Here is a 22,352-nt window from a genome sequence, read left to right as displayed (position 1 = left end):
ACTTTGGAATTCTTTAAAATTTACTTCCAATATTTGATTTTCTTAAATAACTCTATCAAGTCAAATAAATTGTCAACCCTCCCTTAGCTCTGCCTTTTTCCATCTGTACAAGCACGGATAATAGTAGTCCTTTCTGGTTATGCATTCTTTCCCCTGAGACATTATACTGAGCTATTTTAGTATTATTTTCAAGACAGGAAGACCCTGCAGTTTTTTTCCAGGACTCACTGGAACTCACTGACTCACATATCAGACCTTGGACACTGTTGTTTTGATGACAGGTGTCCTTTGGGAAAACCTCTGCTTACATTGTCAATGAAAAGTTTGTGGTTTTCCTGTTCATTTCTGTGTTATGTATTTTGTTTCAGAATGTCTGAAATGGTAGTTTTAAGAGTATTTGGAAATTGTAGCTTTATAAATGTCTGATATTTTCTAAGATGTATATTAAGCTGCCAGTGTAGTCAAGGTGAAACTAATTTATTCAGGCTTTAAAGTTCAACAGCAATAACAACTCAAATTATTTTTATTGTCTAACACTTTTATATTCTAAGTATGAATTTTTAATTTAATCTTTCCATAACCATATGTGGTGGGTGATTTAATTTCCTCACTGTACAAAGGAGAAATATGAGGCTAAAAAAAAATGCAAGCAGTGGAGTCAGATTTTGAGGATAGTCTGTCACCCTAGAGTCTGAGTGCTTAACTGTGATGATAAATCACCTCTCCTTGGGTATTGAGATCTTAAAATTGTATATTTAAAAATGAAAGGGGAAATACCTATGTATCATTGTTATGTCATGGAAATCAGGACAAGAATTATATTTCCCAGGCCTCCTGGGGAACTGAAACAGGAAGTCCTCAAGAATTGAGGCAGTTCCTGGTGCCATTTCTTTCTCTCTCTGTTCTCTTTCATTAGTTTCTGTCTCTACATTTTGGCTTCCTCTGTACGTGGTTCATGTGTCCGTTCATAAAATGGTACCTTCAACACCAGTTTCCTTATCACTTTAAAAATCCAGAACCATCACCAAATAACCTAGCCTTTTATGGTCTGAATTGCATTTACTTGTGAAATAGAATCCTTTCATCCTGTTCATACTCTGGATTGTTTTCTTCTGGGTCAAGTGTCCATCCTTTAGTCACACAGCTGTGGCAATGAGTGATAGGTTGAGGAGGATGACTGAACACATTCAGAGATATACACTTACATTGGTAGGGAAGGAGGTATATATTGGCTGAAAAGAGCCCTTAATTGTGTCTGTACTAGCATGTATCAGATTTTATTAAGCACTGTCATAGAAATAACACAAATACAAAACACAAATATAAGTGCAGTTGGAATAAAAAGAAAAATATAGCATCAAAAATATGAAGTATAAATACAAAATACAAATTAGAAGTATGTTAGAGATATAAGGAACTGATACCAGTTTATCATCTAGAAGCTAAGTTCCTGAAACTGGCTATGTAAATTCCATAATGGTTTAGAAGAATGTATTTTAAAGAATCATCTGCATAAATATTTTTGAGAAGAAATTTGAGTACTTCTGTATTTGTATTATCAATTCAGCCTTTCTTATTATAGGTATAATTAGGTACATAATTGGACATGTTTACCACTTCTAATTTGCAGTACATTATTTAAAGATTTACCTCATAGAATTTCAGATTCTATTTTCTGATTTAATTCCCAGGTTTCAACAGATAAAAATTTGTCATTTTCTCATGCATTTTCAATTATTGGTGACTGCTTTTAAAATTTCTCTAGTTAGCCTGCCTCAGTTCTATAATTTACAGTTTTCTGTGAAGTTTTAGAAAATTTTGAACAAAGTGATCCTGTAGGAAACATACTGGAGAGGGTTATTAGAAACTGATGAGTTTTAGTGTACTTGGTTTAGATAACATTTTTCCACCTTAGTTTCAACATAAAGTAATTCTAGTGCTTTCTACTCTACTCTGGTGCTTTCTACTGATATTTCTAGTGCTTTCTATTCACATTTGTGATCAAAATGTTGAAGATGTATGTACACTTCCATATGGTTTGTTATGAATTGTGTTGTCTTGGGATCATGTTTTAAAAGGGAAGTATATATTAATTTTTAAATGATATAAATTTTAAATGATATATTAATTTTTAAATGATAATTTCAGGGAAAATACAATTCTGTGCATTTATTCAGTTTTGACCCAACATTTTTGGGAGCCAAATAGTTCTTTTACATTAACTGCACTATAGATAATCTTCCTGAGCTTTTTTTTTTAATTGGCTTTTTTGATATCTTAATTCTTTTATTTTGTTAATCACATATTTTGGCTGGTATCTATACACTCATCCTCGGCTTACTAAAATAGTTGAGTGGCTAGAATGCCTCATCTTGTCTGTATGTGGAGATTAGCTTTATTTTCTGAAATACATTGATCCTAAAGTCACAGAACTCTACTTGTAGGTTCTTTGTGTTCATGTGGTAAAGAGAATTTCTTAGGACTTTTTTTCCCCCCTCATGTATCACAAATATGAAACAGTTGCCATGTATTCCAACTGACTGGAAAATTTCCAAGGCAGGCTTCCTCCCTGCTTTTTTCATCACCATGCTTTCTTTCTAGAATTTCTCTCTAGCTCTTGAACCTTTCCCAAGCTAGGTGCAGTTTCTGAACATCTCAGTGACAGTGATTTTTCCAGGTATATCTACTGGATTCTGAAAATATCAGGAAGAACAAAGAGGAATGGGCAGAAAATAGGAAATTAGAAAAATATGAAATAGGAGGAGTTGGAGCAATGAGGCAGGCCCCTTTAACTTTTTAAAAGGGTATTTGGAAAATAAAGTGAGGCACTAGTTAGAACAGCAAAATACATAAGCACTAGAATAGACCTGGGTTATTGCTCTTCAAAGTATCTATGGTGAAGGACCAGATTTTTCATTTCCAGTTCATTATAGATGGGGCCTACATGGTTAAGTACATTTACCACATGCTTGGGTCATAGTCTTTGAAAATGTCTGTTACTGTGTAGGTTTCTAAATGGCTTCTCTCTGTTTCTGTAGACAGGTATCAGTTTCCTGACCAAAATCAGTCTCATGACCTGTTGAGTAGTGTTGATCATAAAATGTTGTTTCTTCATTTTGTAGCTGAGGTTACTAAATCTCAGGAAAGTGAAATGATTTCTCAATATTATACAGCTATTAAAATTTTGTTTTTTTAGTTTTAGCGGAAGATGACATAAAAGCAAAATTTGGCATTTGTCTGAAAATGATGTTCATTGTCAGTATATAAAAGTCAGAAAAATATGCCTCTGGGGTTGGGAGCTCTTCACTTTGGGGGATATTGGTTGGGGATATTCACTTTCTGCATTATGGGTTTCTTAAATAATCTTTTGTGTGATCTTATATTTTTGAAATCAGAAAAAATCAATAAACATATCAAGTAAAATAATACCAGAACAGGAAAAATGAGAAATGAGAGAAAAAGCTTAATAATTTAAAATATTTCTTTTATATAATTAGAGTAACGAGTTTATATGAGGATAGTGTCAAGAGATCAGGCTGAAAAGATTGTCGGGAATAGGATTGGAAAATGGTATGTAAACCATAAAAGGTGTTTGCTTCTCTTTCTCCCAAATAAAAAGCAGACTTTTTAACTACAGTGGGGAGCAACTGATGGATTTTCTATAACGAATACAGAGCAGGTTGGTTTTTAGCAAAGAAAATTTTAGTGCATTTTCTTTATATATTTTAATGTAAGATTAATAGAGATCTACTTCAGCTTTATAAAATATAGTTCTAAACACTGCAGTCAAATGCCTTTCAACTATAAGTACTAGCTTCACAGGTAGGAGAACACAAAAATATGAGGTAGTAATTGAGATTAGCATTTATGGTGTTTTGAAACACCCTTGTCCCTAAGTATCTGGTAAAAATGCATGTATAAGTACATATATATACACATACATACACACACATATACACACGTAATGGCCATAATATAGAATATATTATGCTGTTGAGCACAATATACTTAGCTCTGCTGCTTGTTATTTTTTCAATCTTGGACAAATTATTTTATTTCTTTGGGTCTTGGTTTTCTCATCTATAAAATGAGGATACATAATATAGAATTATTATGAAGTTAAATGAGTGTGTGTGTGTGTGTGTGTGTGTGTGTATGTAGAGACACAATGTAAGATAGTACCTGGGAAATAATGAGCATTAAATAAGTACTTTTATTGTTGTTATGATTAGTAGAAGACATTTTATTAAATAAATTTTATAAACATGTAAGAATAATATGACTATAAAATACCAAAAATGCCCCAGTTGTTATCTGAAAATTGCCACCTACTGGATTTTAAAATTTTGTTTCTGAGTCTACAGAGATTATAAAATAGTGAATTTAAGGTTACTTAACTTAGTGTTTTCTCTCTTACAGTTTATTAGAGAAGATATGAAATATAAAGATGCTACTAATAAACACAGCCATCTGCACAGAGAAGATAAGCATATAACTGTTGAGGATTTATGGAAACGGTGGAAAACTTCAGAAGGTAAGACTGTTTTAGTGAACTGAATCTCCTCTTCTGCCCTGCTTAGCCATTGTTAACTCACTGTTTGCAAATGATTTTATGAAAAAAATCAAAATAACATTTCTGTGAGGGTATTTATATTTTAGTAAATAATTTTTCCATTTTTGAGTTTGAAAAATGCTCTTTTATCTTATGATTCATTAACGGTCAGCCCGTTTTCAAATAATTTGATACCTTATGCTAGAATAAATACGATAATGCATGTTTGAGAGTTTAAAGTTGTGGAGTATTGCTTCACTTGTTAAGTGACATTATTATAAAAGGTTTATCTAATAAATATGGGTCCCAAAGTTTTTTGTTATTGCGAGCAGTTCCTGAAGTCTTCAGAAGGCACAGAACTTTTAAGCTTTTACGGAAATAAATTTTTTATGAAGTCTTCTAAGACTTGCATGATAAAGTTCTGTGATTTATATTTTACAACTTTTCTGCTCTTAGATCCTCCAGCCATCTCATGGACAGTAATTGTTTAAGGCAGGAAAGGTGTATGACCTAAAACCTTAACTTGATTTCCTAATACTAGAAAGCTCCAAAAATTATTTAAAAAAAAAAAAAAAAAAAAAAAAAAAGTCGATTAAACTTACTCTTCTTCTTTTTATTTTATTTGAGTGACAGTCAACCAAAATGTTGTTTTCCTAATGTTTTTATGTTTCTATTCTTTTACCAGTCAAACATTTATATTATATATATTTTCCTCTCTAAGTTTGAATAATGAAAGGAAAGGAGGAGAAAGGTGGGACAGACTACTGCACAGTAGGATAAAGACACTTTATTATAAATTTACTAGACTGGTTGTGGTAACATTTGGAAATGGAAAAATTTTCTTAGAAAACTATCCCATCAATGCTCAGTATTTTTATTAATGTACAAGGAGGTTTATAGCTTGCTTACATTTTTGATTTCACTTTTTAAAAGAGGCATTTGTTAAAATACACTGGGAAGAAGAAAAGGAAGGAAAAAATATCACTGACTTGAATGAAAGATACATACACTTAAAAATCTGTCTCTCCATTTCCCTGCCCCATACCATTTTTAAGTAATAGGAATTTGGGTAGTATTGCAAATGAAAGAATGTACATTTCATGGGGGAGAAAGTGCTAGAATGGTGGAAAACTCAGAAGAACTTACTCTGCTTACAGGTATGCCTTAGAGATACCGTACACACCACCATAATAAACCAAATATTGTAGTAAAGCCAGTCAAATGAGTTTTTTGGTTTCCCAGTGTGTATAAAAGCTATGTTTATGCTATACTGTATTCTGTGAAGTATGAGATAACATTATGTATAAAAAAATGTACATACCTTATTTGTAAAATACTTTATTGCTAAAAAATGCTCATCATCCTCTGAGCTTTCAGCAAGTTGTAATTTTTCTGTTGGTGGAGGTCTTGCCTCAGTGTTGGTGGCTTCTGGCTGAACAGTACGCTGCTTGCTGAAGGGTGGTGTGGCTATGGCAAGTTCTTAACATAGGACAACAATGAGGTTTGCCACATTGATTGACTCTTCATTTCATGAACAGTTTCTCTGTAGCATGCAGTACTGTTTGGTAGCATTTTACACAAAGGAGACCTTTTTTCATAATTGCAAAACCCTGCCCCTGCTTTATTAACCAGGTTTATGTAATAGTGTAAATCCTTTGTTGTCATTTCAACAACCTTTACAGCATTTTTACCAGGAGTAGATTCCATCTCAGGAAACTTCTTTTTGGTCATCCGTAAGAGGCGACTCCTCATCTGTTCAAATTTTATCATAAGATTGAAGCAATTCAGTCCCATCCTCATGCTCCTCATCTCGTTCTAGTTCTCTTGCTGTTCCCACCACATCTGCAGTCGCTTCCTCCACTGAAGCCTCAATGTCATCTATGAGGGTTGGAATCACCTTCTTCCACACTCCTGTTAATGTTGATATCTTGCCCTCTTCCCATGAATCATGAATATTTTTTTTTTTAAGATTTCATTTATTTATTTGACAGAGAGAGATCACAAGTAGGCAGAGAGGCAGGCAGAGAGAGAGGGGGAAGCAGGCTCCCCGCTGAGCAGAAAGCCCAATGTGGGGCTCGATCCCAGGACCCTGAGATCATGACCTGAGCCGAAGGCAAAGGCTCAACCCACTGAGCCACCCTGGCGCCTGAATCATGAATATTCTTTTTTTTTTTTTTTAATTTTATTTTTTATAAACATATAATATATTTTTATCCCCAGGGGTACAGGTCTGTGAATCGCCAGGTTTACACACTTCACAGCACTCGTCATAGCACATACCCTCCCCAATGTCCATAATCCTACCCCCCCCAACCTCCCTCCCCCCATTAACCCTCAGTTTGTTTTGTGAGATTAAGAGTCACTTATGGTTTGTCTCCTTCCCAATCCCATCTTGTTTCATTTACTCTTCTCCTATCCCCTTAACCCCCCATGTTGCATCTCCTCTCCCTCATATCAGGGAGATCATATGATAGTTGTCTTTCTCCGATTGACTTATTTCGCTAAGCATGATACCCTCTAGTTCCATCCACGTCGTCGCAAATGGCAAGATTTCATTTCTTTTGATGGCTGCATAGTATTCCATTGTGTATATATACCACATCTTCTTTATCCATTCGTCTGTTGATGGACATCTAGGTTCTTTCCATAGTTTGGCTATTGTAGACATTGCTGCTATAAACATTCGGGTGCACGTGCCCCTTCGGATCACTACGTTTGTATCTTTAGGGTAAATACCCAGCAGTGCAATTGCTGGGTCATAGGGTAGTTCTATTTTCAACATTTTGAGGAACCTCCATGCTGTTTTCCAGAGTGGTTGCACCAGCTTGCATTCCCACCAACAGTGTAGGAGGGTTCCCCTTTCTCCGCATCCTCGCCAGCATCTGTCATTTCCTGACTTGTTAATTTTAGCCATTCTGACTGGTGTGAGGTGGTATCTCATTGTGGTTTTGATTTGTATTTCCCTGATGCCGAGTGATATGGAGCACTTTTTCATGTGTCTGTTGGCCACCTGGATGTCTTCTTTGCAGAAATGTCTGTTCATGTCCTCTGCCCATTTCTTGATTGGATTATTTGTTCTTTGGGTGTTGAGTTTGCTAAGTTCTTTATAGATTTTGGACACTAGCCCTTTATCCGATATGTCATTTGCAAATATCTTCTCCCATTCTGTCAGTTGTCTTTTGGTTTTGTTAACTGTTTCCTTTGCTGTGCAAAAGCTTTTGATGTTGATAAAATCCCAATAGTTCATTTTTGCCCTTGCTTCCCTTGCCTTTGGCGATGTTCCTAGGAAGATGTTGCTGCGGCTGAGGTCGAAGAGGTTGCTGCCTGTGTTCTCCTCAAGGATTTGGATGGATTCCTTTCTCACATTGAGATCCTTCATCCATTTTGAGTCTATTTTCGTGTGTGGTGTAAGGAAATGATCCAATTTCATTTTTCTGCATGTGGCTGTCCAATTTTCCCAACACCATTTGTTGAAGAGGCTGTCTTTTTTCCATTGGATATTCTTTCCTGCTTTGTCGAAGATTAGTTGACCATAGAGTTGAGGGTCTATTTCTGGGCTCTCTATTCTGTTCCATTGATCTATGTGTCTGTTTTTGTGCCAGTACCATGCTGTCTTGATGATGACAGCTTTGTAATAGAGCTTGAAGTCCGGAATTGTGATGCCACCAACTTTGGCTTTCTTTTTCAATATTGCTTTGGCTATTCGAGGTCTTTTCTGGTTCCTGAATCATGAATATTCTTAATGGCATTTAGATTAGTGAATCGTTTCGTCCATCAGAGGAATCACTATCTATGGCAGCTATAGCCTTATAAAATATATTTCTTAAATAATAAAACTTGAAAGTAGAATTGCTCTTGATTCATGGGCTGTTGAATGGATGTGGTGTTAGCAGGCATGAAAACAGTTATCTCATTGTACGTCTCCATCAGAGCTCTTGGGTGACCAGGTACATTGCTAGTGAGCAGTATTATTTTGAAAGGAATCTTTCTTTTTTCTGAGCATCAGGCCTCAACAGTGGGCTTAAAATATTCAGTAAACTATGTTGTAAACAGACGTGTTGTCATCAAGGCTTTGTTTTTCCCTTTATAAATAGCATCATTCTTCAAGGCCCTAGGATTTTCATAATGGTAAATGAACTTTACCTTCAACTTAAAGTCACAAGCTTCTTTAGCCCCTAACAAAAGAGTCAGCCTGTTCTTTGGAGATTTGAAGGCAGGCATTGATTTCTCTTTAACTGCGGAAGTCCCAGATGGCATCTTCCAATATAAGGCTGTTTCCTCTGCACTGAATATCTGTTGTTTAGTGTAGCTACCTTTGTTACTTATCTTCTGGAGAACAGCTTCTACATCAGCACTTGCTGCTTCCCCTTGCACTTTTCTTATGGAGATGGCTTCTTTTCTTAAACCTCATGAACCAACCTCTGGTTGCATTTCTGTTAGCTTCATGTTCTTTGGGCAGCTTCCTCACCTCTCTGTCTTCACAGTATTGAAGAAAGTTAGGGTTTTAATTCTAGATAAGCCTTCGGCTTAAGGGAACATGGTAGCTGGTTTGTTTTTCTGTCCAGACCACTAAAACTTTCTTTGTATCAATAGGAAGACTATTTCACTTTCTTACTATTTGTGTGTTAACTGGAGTAGTACTTTTAATTTCTTTCAAGAACTTTCCCTTCCATAGATAACGTGGCTAACTGGCACAAGAAACCTGGATTTTAGCCTGTTTTGGCTTTGACATGTCTTCCTCTCTAGGCTCAATCATTTCTAGCTTTTGATTTAAAGCGAGAGACATGTGATTCTTCCTTTCACTTGAACACTTAGAGGCTATATTGTAGGGTTATTAATTGGCATAATTTCAGTATTGTTGCGTCTCATGGAATCGGCCCCGGGGCTGGGTAGGGGGGGATAGCCAGTTGATGGAGCCATCAGAAAACACAAAACAATTATCAATTAAGTTTGCTGTCTTAAAAAAATTAGCAGTTTCCAGGGCCTAGGGTAGAGAGAAGGATGAATAGAGCACAGAGGATTTTTAGGGCAGTGAAACTATTCTGTCTGAAACTACGATGGTGGATCCATGTCATTATATATTTGTCCAAACTGTAGAATATACAAGACCAAGTGAACCCTAATGTAAACTCTGGACTTTGGATGATAATGATGTGTCAACATAGGTCCATCACCTATAAATAATGTACCACTCTGGTGTGGGATGTTGATAATTAAGGAGGTCATATATGTGTGGGGTAAGGGGTGTGTGGGAAATCTCTGTACTTTCCATTCAGTTTTGCTGTGAACTTAAAACTGCTCTCAAAAACAAAATCTAATAAATATTTTAAAATCATAAATTAAAAGTAAAAAAATTAAGTTTGCTGTCTTATACGGGTACTATTTGTGGAACCCCAAAATAGTGACAATAATAACATAAAGATCAGTGATCACAGATCATCATAACAAATATAATAATCATGAAAAAGTTTGAAACATTGTGAGAAGTACGCAGATGTGACACAGAGACATGAAGTGAACAAATGCTATTGGAAAAATGGCGCTGATCGACTTACTTGATGCAGGGCTGCCACAAACCTTCGATTTTGTGGGCAGTGTCTGTGCAGTATCTGTGAAGTTCAGTATATAGAAGTGTGGTCAAAAAGGCATGCCCGTGTATGAAATCTCTGCAGTATGGAGGCATCATTCAATTCTAATAAGGAATTAGAGACCTATTATAGCATCTGTTGCTACGAGTATAGTTTAGATTTTGGATATTCGATAAGTTAAGTGGAACCCACTTAAATGTGCTTGAATGAGGGAAAAAGGACTTGACCACTTGTTACCACCCATCACAGATCACACTCCTCTCTCCCCACTTTTACCTCTTTTTTTTTTTTTTTTTGCACTCCTCTCTCTTAGCTTCATATTTTCTTTTTCCCATATCATGTGTCATCTTCTAAGACCTCATGTAATTGACTTATTCGTTATGTTGGTGTCCTTTCTTTCTCCTGCCTCTGAGAATGCCTGCCTCAGAGAGCAGGGGTTCTTTGTTTATTTTGTTTATTAAATGTATCCCAAATCTGTTGGGACTCTATCCTTAAACCTGGTTTTGGTTTCTGACCCTAGGGAGTTTGGTGAGATCTTTTGTGATCTGTGAGCATGTTTTGTTTTGGTTTTGTTTTGTTTTGGCTTAGGGCCTTTCCAAGTTGGGTAGCCTCTTAAATCTCTTTTTTCCCTGGGCTTTCACCTTAATTTCTACCCGCTAAGATTTTGCCATTATGATGGTAAGATTTCCCCGAGTCACCAAAGAGGTGGCCTAAATTATAAACCGTATGGTTCTCACATCACCTCCTAGGGGAATATTATGTTGGAGGAGTAGTCTTAAGGCTCCTATTAACACAGCTGCATGGGAGGGGAGAGAATGAGCCTTGAGCCTTGTGTTAAACCTCCCCTAGATGCTTTAGAGTGACGTAATTGATTTTCTCAGTACATATGAGACATTTATTAATGGTCATGTAAAGACAGGGTATTGTTGCTAGATGGTTTTAACATCATAGCTTGACAAACCCCAGGTATCCTGGAGATCGCTCAGGGACAGGGCATGTTGAATGTGCAGGATTCTGCTTTTATCTGGATGTTATGTTTCTGTTTAAGATTTTTCTTAGGAAACAAAAGGTGAGTCCTCTGAAAAGGTTTGGAAACTGCTGGTATAGAGATGAGTATGTACCTCTAGGGATTACATGTAATTCATGGTTCTTAGGTGAATATAATACAAATACTGGTGTCCATGCATGCCTGCATACACATACAAACGCCGTCATACTGTGCCCATTGTCATTGTGTCTCCAGTGCCTAGAGCAGTGCCTTATTTACTTTGATATTCAGTAAATATTTGTTGAATAAATGAATGTATCATACCTGATGAGCACTGGCTACTCAATAACTCAGGTCATCCAATACTTTTTTTTTTTTTTTTAGTTCATCCAATACTTTTGAGTATGGGCATTTCTGTTACAATGAGATATATGCCTTCTTGAAAAGGTTATGTTTTATAAACTTATGAAGTGAAAAATTCCAGAGTTTATGAGAAAAATGGGGTTGGAGCAGGCTACTCAAAACCTATGCAACTTTGTAGCCAGTGCACTAATAGTACTAGTAAAAATACAAGCACAAGTTCAAAAGATATGTTAAATTCCTAATCAGTTAATACAGTAGTGAGTATGGGCCTTTACCTTAAACAGGTAGGTCAAGATAACTTCATGGAAGGAGGTGTTAGGATTGAGGTTGCTAAATTATGCAGACAAAGGCAGAGCTCATGAATTTGAGAAGTGAGCTACAAGCCTTGCTGAGACAGGCGGTGGCCAAATGGGGCTGAGAGGAAGGAGTTTGAGCAGACGGTATGTGCACAGCCTGCTGTTTTGCCATTTTGGATACTTTGCTTGGCAGTATAAAATGCTAACATATGAGGAAAAGTCACAATTGACATGATAGACTTTTATATTTTATTGACATCATCCTTGTTTACCATGTAAGCTAACTCATGACGCAGAAGCACCTGGAGTAGAACAGGTTGTGTCTGTAATGTGCTCACTAGGCATTGGATGCCAGGTATTGATGACGAAGGAAATTTATCTCTGGGCTATGAGGCATAAGTAGCTGAGTAGGAAAGACAAATAACTGCAATAAACGGGGATGTATATCATAATAGGAGTAAGTGTAGGATATGGAGGTGGCTCACTGGAAGGAGTAATTCACTCTCTGGTAGGATTAGACATGGAAGATGGTGTTTGCGATAAGCTGTGAGGGTTGACCCAAGAGTTCTGGGAAGGGATGAGGAGGAGGTGGACCATAAATGGTGGCCCCCCATGGCTCTTGCAGGTACCTGAAATTTGCTGGAAATGGAAGTGGCATGGTCCAGGAAGGAAGTATGTGGGCTTTTGAGCTATATAAATTTAAATCCTAGTCCTTTTACTTAATGAGTATTAAGACATAGGGTACATTTTAAACTTCTCTTATAAAATAGAGTTTTTATCTGATTTAAATGAGTACTGTGGCAAAAGTGCTTGGCATAATTTCTGACATCATTTGGTAGGTACTTAGAAAATGTTGACTTGTCCTTGTAATGCTGAGTAAACTAAAATGTTACACTGTACTGAAAGTTTTCTAAGGTTTTTGATTCACTCTCATAATATTCATAAATAAAAAGATATACGAGGCTAAATACTTACCATTGTAGTATACAGTTTTCTGGAGGGTGAAACAGATCTAAGGTCTTTATGGAGATGTCAACTGGGGAAAAGTAAAATTGTGTTATGCAGAAATTGATCCTGATCTCACATAGAAAAATTTCAGTGTTATGTGAATGTACTTTTTTTGCTTGTGCGGTGAATGCTTGGTCAGTTTGCACATGCCAGCAGTGCAGTGCAAATGAAAGCCATTTTAAAAACTAGTGTTGGATTTCAGATAGATTTTGATAAATTGGATAAGTTGTTAGAATTACCGAATGCGGTTAAAAAGTAGCCAGATACCTGATGAAGGGAAATGTAGGTAGAAAATTATTAGTTGTATATAAGTTTTAAGCACCATAATAGATACAAACTGATTAAGTAATGTACTGTTTTTAAAAATGGTAGTTCATTGGGTTAAATAGTTATTATAACATGTGACAACCATGAGGTAATCTTTCCATCCTGTTTAGCATGGGTCTTATCTTACCTAAGGTCACTTTGTAATTTTGGGCTTTACAAATTGAATAGACATTTGGAAATTTGGCAGAAGATTTAATTTCATTTAATTTTTTTATTAGAAATTTAAAGGAACTGAAATTGAGAGAAGAGAGATGTAGTCATTTAAATAATGGTTGTTTTCAAGTGTATTTAAATCCTAGCTAGAGATGATCAAGAGTATTTTCTTTCTGTTTAGGAAAGCAGAAATGTAAATAGGACATAAAAGGATTTATTTATTTATTAAAAATATTTTATTTATTTATTTGGCAGAGAGAGAGAGAGAGAGAGAGAGACAGCGAGAGAGGGAATACAAGCAGGGGAAGTGGGAGAGAGAGAAGCAGGCTTCCCGCTAAGCAGAGAGCCCAGTGCCCATGCCAGGCCTGGTATCATGACCTGAGCCAAAGGCAGATGCTTAACAACTGAGCCACTCAGGCGCCCCCATAAAAAGATTTATAAAGGAAAAAATTCCTTATCTTGGATCTTAAAGTTCTAAAAGTAAAGAGGACTATAAATATTTCCTTTATATAGAAACTTGACATTTATAAGGGTATTCTTCTTGGTATGGAAGTATAAGTGGATCTCTACATGCTGATAAAAATCAACCAGTTTTTTAGGTGTATGCTGTTGGTTACAGTGAGATTGGAATGAAAAACAAAACAAAACACAAAGGTAACTGTGCATATTATGTTAAACATTACCAGAAGAGTAACTAAAGATGTAGACCTTGCACATAAGAAAGTGTCATTATCTTTGTGGCATCCATTTTCACAGTATTTATTTGTATATTTACAGTATGCATAGGAGTCACTATGGTAGAGCACCAAGTATAAGAGAAGGCCTTTCTCCTCAAGGGGCTTTTGGTATTGTTACATGTGCACACATGAAATATTAAATAACAATTTAAGAAGTTGTGATTAAATACTAGGTAAGTGGTACTATTTTAAGAGTTTAAGGAAATGGACAGATTTGTTATGAGGAAATCTTCATTAGGGAGATGACTCTTCAGCAGGATTTCGAAAGGCAAGAAATGTTCTTAGAAATGGTAAAGATGGGGTGCCTGGTGGCTCAATGGGTTAAGCCTCTGCCTTCGGCTCAGGTCATGATCCCAGGGTCCTGGGATCGAGCCCCACATAGGGCTCTCTGATCAGCAGGGAGCCTGCTTTCCCGCCCACCCCCCCACCTGCCTCTCTGACTACTTGTGATATCTCTCTCTCTCTGTCAAATAAATAAGTAAATAAATTTAAAAAAAGAAGAAATGGTAAAGATAGCAGTATACAAATTAGCACATTAAAATGAGTAAATGAATATGTATAATTCCAGACTTAAATTCTAAATCCTTCAAATAAGCACAATTTATAAATTAGAAATACAATAATTTTTTAGTCTACGAGAGATAAGAATAATCACTGTTTTAATATTTGTCTTTCGCTCTTACATGTAATACTTAACTTTTTGTTTCTTAGTTTTGTCATCTGCTAAATGGTGATAAAAATTGTGTATCGCATCAGATTGTAGAGGATGAAACGAATTTGTACATCGAAAGTGTTTAGAACAGTGCCTAGCACATAGCAACTGCTTAATGACCATCCCTTGTTACCACTAATTTTATAAGATGGATGTGAACATGGCGCATGTGGGGATTTGGAGCCTGATGCAGTTGGAACAGGCATCTGAGTTGGGAATAGTAGAAAATGGGTCAGTCAGAGGGAGACCAGACTGGTGAGCTTTGATGTTTAAGCCTGATGAGCTGCTCCAGGAGTGGTAAGTAAGATTCCACTCATAAATCAGTGCTTACCAGTTGGTGGTGGTGCCTTTAGCAGTGTATTAAGGAAGCTTGATTTGTGTTTGGTCTCAGTAGCAAAGAAAGATGTTATTATAGAACTTAGTGGTTAGCAACATTAACCGTGTCTGTGGGAGGTGGTAGTGTATTTTAGCGTTTTTATCATTATCACACTAAATATTAGGAGCTGTTACAGTGTCTTGTTTTGGAAAGCTTTAGAATATAGAGCAGTTAAGGAAGATGAATTCACTTAGGAAGACTAGCTTTGATTTTAATATAATGTGTAATTCTGAGATGTGTTTTAAAGGAACACTTGAATCAACTTTTTCCTTTTGTTCAGAATGAATTCCATTTTCTTTTTCTTCCATGTCATTTTAAACCCATTGGGTTCGAGCAGAATCATTTAATGGGTTCATACAGTGCACATATTTTAGTAAATGTATTTATTATGAGCAAGGCATTGTCCTAGTTATGGAAGATACAGAGATGAAGCATATGTTTTCTCTCCTCTGCCTGTCTGTAGTGTGTTATTGGAGAAAGGTCTATTAACACATAATTAAAGGATGTGATATGATCTAGCATCAAGGTATGTAGTAGGCAATGTGGGATAAGAGAATAAGAAGTATGTTCTACCAGAGGGCTGGTGAGGCCAGAGGACTTAATTGCATGAAGGGACATTTAATTACCTTTCATCTCTTGCCACCCCTTCACTGGGAGGCACTCTGCAGGAGTAATTGCTTTCAAGATATTTGTGGTTAATACAGCACATTTTAAAAACACAGGGCTCTTAATATGCCTCAAATGCTTGTGATATTTTATTAATTCAGGTTTTTACCACTTTACAACCTTCATAACGATACTTTTGGTTTCAGAAGAAGCTGTTGTTAGCTGTCTATAGAGGTACTTAGGGTTTTCATTGTCTATAGAAAGCAGTTTATACAAGGGAAGGCCTGTTCTTGAGGTAGAGTCTAGTTTCAAAATGACAAATGTCATTATTTGTACTACTAACAAAGGCCTTTTGTAGTCATAGTTTCTTGTATGTGGAGAATAGTCGACACGAACATATTGTCCATTTACTCTGTCAGCCAAATTTTACGTGTGTTTAACGTGAATTTTTGTTAGAGGAGTAACATGAATATTATTTGATCAGTTTGCAAAACATTGTTCTGTGTCAGAATTGATTTTTGTACTTTGCATAAACTGTATTCTTTTAAAAATAATAAAAAAGTTTTCTTTTTTGTTTTTTTTTAAAGTTTTCTTTTTTGATAAAATTATGTGAATTCAGAGAACTCACATTAAGTTTCTGATCTTATTTAATCATTTTTTTATGTCAGCATTTTAGTTTCCCTCTTTCCTTCATTTCATATCTATTTATTGGGGCTGCTTTGGTTTTTATTATTTTCATTTTCTTCTTTCCTGTTTCTCTTTCTCTTTTACTCTTGGCCCTTTTCCTCTTTTACTTCAGAATATTTGACATTTAGAGATTTAGAATCATTGTGTATACTAAGTTGCTAGGATTAGTTATGCCTTTTAATCTGTGGAAGATTGTTCACTTTGAGACAGCTGTGTCTTTTATACTTTTTAAAAATTTTGTTCTGAAATAGACACCACTTTTCAGAACAGGATGCAGAGACCAATTGCCTGTCACATCTCTCTGTACTTTGGGTTCTAGAAATTTGACATTTTCTATTCTTTGGGAACTCATGAAATAGATAGGTTGCAAGCCTCATTTTTTCCTCGAATAACAAATTTTCCAGTAGGTAATTCATCATATGATGAAAGTTTTCTTAAAATTTAAGGAACTACATTTCTAAAATTGATTGTAAATTTGCCTTATTATGGTTTTCTGTGCACCTGAATTATTCTACATTTCTCCTCTGCTATGTTCACAGACTCAAGGGATACCTCAAGTTTGGAGTACAGTAACAGAACCTTCTGCAGAAGGTAAAAATGAGGGCTGTCCACTTTTCACTGTGATGGACTATTTAGAAAACAGTAGCTTTTCTTAAACATCTTACTGTTCTTTCTTCCTTTTCCCCAACAGTTGGGAATCGATTTTATATAGAATTTGTGTTAAGTTTTGCTTTACCATTCATTGTTTTGGGAAATGGGTGGGTAGGATGGACTCTGGTTAGAGTTCTGTGTGTTAAAATATATATTATTATAGGAGATTCACTGTATTAAATTCTACTTTAGGTGGAACACAATTTTATTCTCATCCTTTTGGATAAGGGATTTGTTTGTTGATAGTAGTATTCTCTTCAAAGACGGTCAGTTGTACAAACATCTTTTTTCTTTTCGAACAAGTCTTTATTTACTTGTTTTTTTTTTGTTTTTTGTTTTTTTGCTATTTCACTGAATGTTACTTAGCAGGTTAGAAGTAATTATAATAGAAATAATGCAAATTACAAATACAATGAAAATAAAATTTTCAGAGATATTAAAGAACCGTTTCAGTAGCAGTATGAACATGGCTTGTTTCTGAAAACTGTACATCTTTGCAATCTTGAATCACATATGTATATATATGTTATATTACATATATAAATATATGGCTTAGAATGAATGGTAAAAAAATAGGGTAAATCACATAGTATGTGTGTCATACTTAAATACTTTTCACTCTGTGGATGGTTATTCTATCTAAATTGAGTACTGAGTACAAATAAAGCTTACTTTCTAACTTTTTCTCATCTGGTTAAGGTGTTCTTCAATATGAGATCCTTAATAAGCATTCTTCTAACATTTGGCCAGTCTTCTGTTTCTCTTTCTGTCACTGTGAATTCTTCCATATGTTGAAAATGGTGGGCCATTTAGATACTTTTGATTTAGAGGGTTTAAAGTTAACTGATTACTTAAGTTATTAGTTTAAAAGTAAGAGTCTAAATCACTATGACAAAATGAAATAGCAAATGTCAGTTCCAATGAAGTAAATTAAGTTTTTACTTCCATTATCAATCCTTTTTCTTAGCATGTAATCAGGTAAAAAGAAAGTATTAAACAAGTGTTTATCACTAGGAGCTTCTGGTTGCTCAAGGGCTGTGTTCTTGAACAAAATTAACAACAGAGAGTTCTTACTCACATAAAGGTATAATAAAGTTGTATGAGTTGAGAGTTCCATAAGAATAGGGAAAAAAATTGGTGCCCTTGGGAATACTGTTAATAAGGCAAAAGCAGAGAATTAGCTAATGAAATAAGTAATGGCCATTAGAAACATGGGAGATGAATCAGGAAGGTACATTGTCTTGAAAGTCTAGAGAGGAAAGTTTTCAGGAGATAATGGATGGCTGTATAATTGAGGGCATGGTCTATCTACCTTATTGGAAGATATCTGTTGAAAGCCTTCACAAATAATTTTTTTTTTTTTTAGGTCTCTTTAATAGGAACAGATGAATTCCTGATAAGATGATTTATGCTTATTTTGTGAACCCTGTGACTGATCTTGTTTCCTTTGTCTGTTTTTTTGTAGCTGTTTTTAAGGATCTCATGTATATTTTGTGCATGTTTTTAGTTTCATTTTTTTCCCTGTTCCATTGCCATCTTTTATGTTATTATTCTCTTTACATTATGTGAATCTTTGTAAATCATTTCTTCTCCCTCCCTCCCTTCTTTAGTGTGGGATAGAGAGAGAAGAGATGAAAAGTGGCTAGTAGTTCTGATATAGAGAAATATGATGTATTGTGAAAAACTGTTAGTCTTGGCAAGAAGAAAATCATTAACCCTCAAGGATCAGTTTAAACATTGGTATGGGAAATTGAGTCCCACACACACAAAGAATAAGTCTTAAAAAAGATTTAAGTGGAAGCCACCTGAATGTACATTGGTGGGTAAATGAATAAAGAAAATGTGGCACATACATACAATGGAATATTCTTCAGCCTTAAAAAGAAGGAAATTCTGACACATGTTAGAACATGAGTGAACGGTGAGGACGTTATGCTGAATGAAATAACGTGAATGGACCGTGAGGACATTATGCTGAGTGAAATAAGCCAGTGACAAAAGGATGAATACTGTATGATTCCATTTATATGAGGTTCCTAGGAGTTGTTAAGATCATAAGGACAGAAAGTAGAATGGTGGTTGCCTGGATTTGGGGAGAGGTGAATGGGAAGTTATTGGTCAGTGGGTACAGATTTTCAGTTTTATAAGATGAAAAGAATTCTGGAGTTGGATGGGATGATGGTTGCACAATAATATGAACACTTAATGACTATTAGACTATACACTTAAAAATGGGTAAAGATGGTAGCTTTTATGTTACATGTGTTTTAACCTCAAATAAAAAATGATCGTAGAGAGTGAGTAGATGAGAAGTAGAGAAATGGTGGGCAAACCCTTTGTTTAAGGTATAGGCAAGAAAATGGAGGGAAATTGAATGGCAGTTACAAATGGCTAGTGTGATCAAAGGAAGGGTTTTCTTTTCTTTTCTTTTTAAGATTTTATTTATTTATTTGACAGAGAGAGATCACAAGTAGGCAGAGAGGCAGAGAGAGAGAGAAGGGGAAGCAGGCTCCCTGCTGAGCAGAGAGCCGGATTCGGGGCTCCATCCCAGGATCCTGAGATCATGACCTGAGCCGAAGGCAGAGGCTTAACCCACTGAGCCACCCAGGCGCCCCAAAGGAAGGGTTTTCTTAAGAACTGGTAGGTGTGACTGTGCTTAAAGAAACAGGGAAGCACCCAACTGACATTTTTAAAAGTTAAACATTTAAAAGAAGTTTCAATTCAGGAAGTACTTTGTTCAAAAAGTACTATATATAAGGTTTGGTAATTGGGATTATACCTTATTACATCATTTAATGTCAGCATTTGTTTTCTTCATGAATACTTGTGTTGGTTTATGGATTGAAAAGATATCATTAGCCAATAAAAGATGAATTTGAGATAAGACAGGCTTGTTGACAGAATTGCTAGCTGGCACTCAGTCATAGACATGTCACTAAATGTTTTCAAACCCGTCATAGAATTTATTTCCTATGAAGAATTTGAATGACAATTTAAAAACAGTGTCTTGAACTTTTGGGAGGGGATTAGGGTGGGCTGGGAAAAGGGGAATTGGGAAGTTGAGTACTTAGAGAGAGGAGGCTCCAAGAAAGACCTGACCTTTTAAATTTGCTTATGCATGTATTTGGTTTCTGAATTATATGTTGTAAGAATATAGAATTCTAATGTTATTTTCCATGTTTTGACCAGTACCAAATATTTTCTGGCAGAATTTTAATGATAGTGCTACAGCTCTACTACTACAATGAATAAGAATAGGTTTCTGTGTACTAGCTGCATACCCACTGATCCAGAGCCTGTGACCTTAGCAAAGGTAAGCATGTCCCAGATTGCAGTGTGAGATAGTTGAAGATTGATCTGCTTTGGTAGTTGTCTAAATTTTTCTCATCTCTTTTTAATAAGCATGCTTAGTTGCATGAATCTGACCTTGACATTAGACTGCATTCTCTTTTAGAGTTGTAATTGGAAGCTTTTGGATGTGTAATTGAAAAAAGGGGAGGCTGAGTTTTAAGTTAGTGGATATATGTTTTAGGGCTGTGTCCAGATTCTTTGAATGGTTTTCAGGAATGCCCAAAAAAGTAATCTTTCTAGTTTCCAATGGAACCTGCACTATATTAAGTAATGGAGGCTGAATTTATCATAAAACTAAATGCTTAATAAATTCCTGTGCATAACTGATTGTTCAAAATGCTTTGTTGAGTGGCTTGAAATTATAGTATATTATGTCTTCTTTTTTACTATAGAGCTTTATTTTGAAGTTTGATCAGTTTATGTGTTTTAGTAAGTCTTACTTTAGTGGCAGGAGGTAATTGGGAAATTTGTTGTAAGGATACTTTATCATCAATGATTTTATTAATCACAAGTGATAAAAATCACATACATCTCCATTCATTAAGTCATCAAACATATATTTAGTGCTTCCTGTGAGACAGCATTATTCCAGGTTTTGGGGATGGAGCATTGAGCAAGTTAAATACCTACCCTCAGGAAGTTAATACTCTTTTAGGGAGAAAGATAGTAAATAAGTTTGCATGTGTGCATGTAGGTATATGCACTCATAAAAGTGCTGGAACAGATAAGTGATAGGATAAAAGTAAAGCAGGGTAACACATAGTCAGTGACCAGGTAGAGCGAGGGCTTTTTAAGTACTGTCATTTAGGAAGAACTCTCCAGAGAAGTGATATTTGGTTATAGATGCGAGTGTTGAGAGTGAGCCAAAAGCGGGGGTGGGGGGGGGGGGGGGGGGGGGGGGGCGCGTCTAGGTGAAATATATTTCAAATTTAAGGATCAGCCAGGCTAAGACCTTGAGGCTGGTGTGTCCTCAAAGTATTGAGAGGATTATGAGGTAGTAGAGCTAGAAGGTCCTGAAGGGATGGGAGAGTAGTAGGAGACATAAGATCTGTGAGATGATAAGGGCCAGATCTCATAGGACCTTTAGGGCCTAATAAAGAATTCAGGACTTGTTTTAAGTATAATGTAGTCTTTGTGCATCTAGCTTCATTTTGGAGTTTTGAGCAAAGAAGGGACATGATTTCTTTTTTGAAAAGTTTACCATAGTAACTGTGTGGGTCTTAGACTCTTGAAGAAAAGGTGCAGGAGTAGAAGTGGAAGGCTGTGAGGCCTTGCTCTTGAAGTGACCTGGTAAGAGGGAGGTACCAGAGAGGTCTGACTGATAATGTAGTTTGAAGGAATAGCTGACAGGATATGCCATTAGATTGGATTCAGGAAGTTGATGGGGGGTGATGACAGGAATTAAGTTTGGCTCCTAGGTGTTATATACCTGTGGTATTAAAATTTCTTCAGATGGAGGCAATTAGGAGAAAAAAGTTTGAAGAGGTCCAATTAGGGGACCAATAATGGAAAAAGAAAGTTGATAAAACACTGAGGTCAAGATGCAGGGAGGTGTAGGACTGAGTGCCAGGAGGCCAAGAAGCAGAGGGAGGAGCCTGGAAGAGCAGTAAGATGCGGTATGAGGGGAGCCAGGAGAACGTAGGGTCCTGGAAGCCTAGGGAAGACATGTTTTAAAAAGTGGGGCACAGTCCATGTCAGATGCTCCAGAAGTTCAAATGAGAAGGTGACAGAACTTGGATTGGCAAAGTAGTAGTTGGTAATCTTGACAAAAGCAGTTGCCTGTAGTGGTGGAAGCGGAAAGTCTGATTGGAGTGGGTAAAGGAGGAAGTGAAGAGGGTAAATACTGTTGACTTTCAAACTAGACTTTGAGAAGAGAAGGTAACAGAAAAGCTTAACAGGGGTGGGTGGGTAGGGTCTGGGAGCATGTGTCCCATGATAAAAAATATAGCTACCCCTT

The 22,352-nt window shown here is 36.1% G+C and overlaps 1 protein-coding gene across 1 annotated transcript in view; it reads left to right on the top strand.

The window, feature by feature from the left end:
* Positions 1-22,352, top strand: part of LOC111149068 (stromal interaction molecule 2) — a 139,468-nt gene that overhangs the window by 77,537 nt on the left and 39,579 nt on the right. Inside the window, exon 3 of the mRNA XM_022505974.1 lies at positions 4,420-4,534. Coding sequence (XP_022361682.1) covers positions 4,420-4,534 — 115 coding nt within the window. The remainder of the gene's footprint in view (positions 1-4,419; positions 4,535-22,352) is intronic.

This window comes from Enhydra lutris, unplaced genomic scaffold (genome assembly GCF_002288905.1).
Source record: "Enhydra lutris kenyoni isolate GAN:26980312 unplaced genomic scaffold, ASM228890v2 scaffoldscaffold21, whole genome shotgun sequence".
Lineage (NCBI taxonomy): Eukaryota > Metazoa > Chordata > Mammalia > Carnivora > Mustelidae > Enhydra > Enhydra lutris.
The sequence above is the reverse complement of the archived record's forward strand: the minus strand, read 5'-3'. Positions and strand labels throughout refer to the sequence as shown.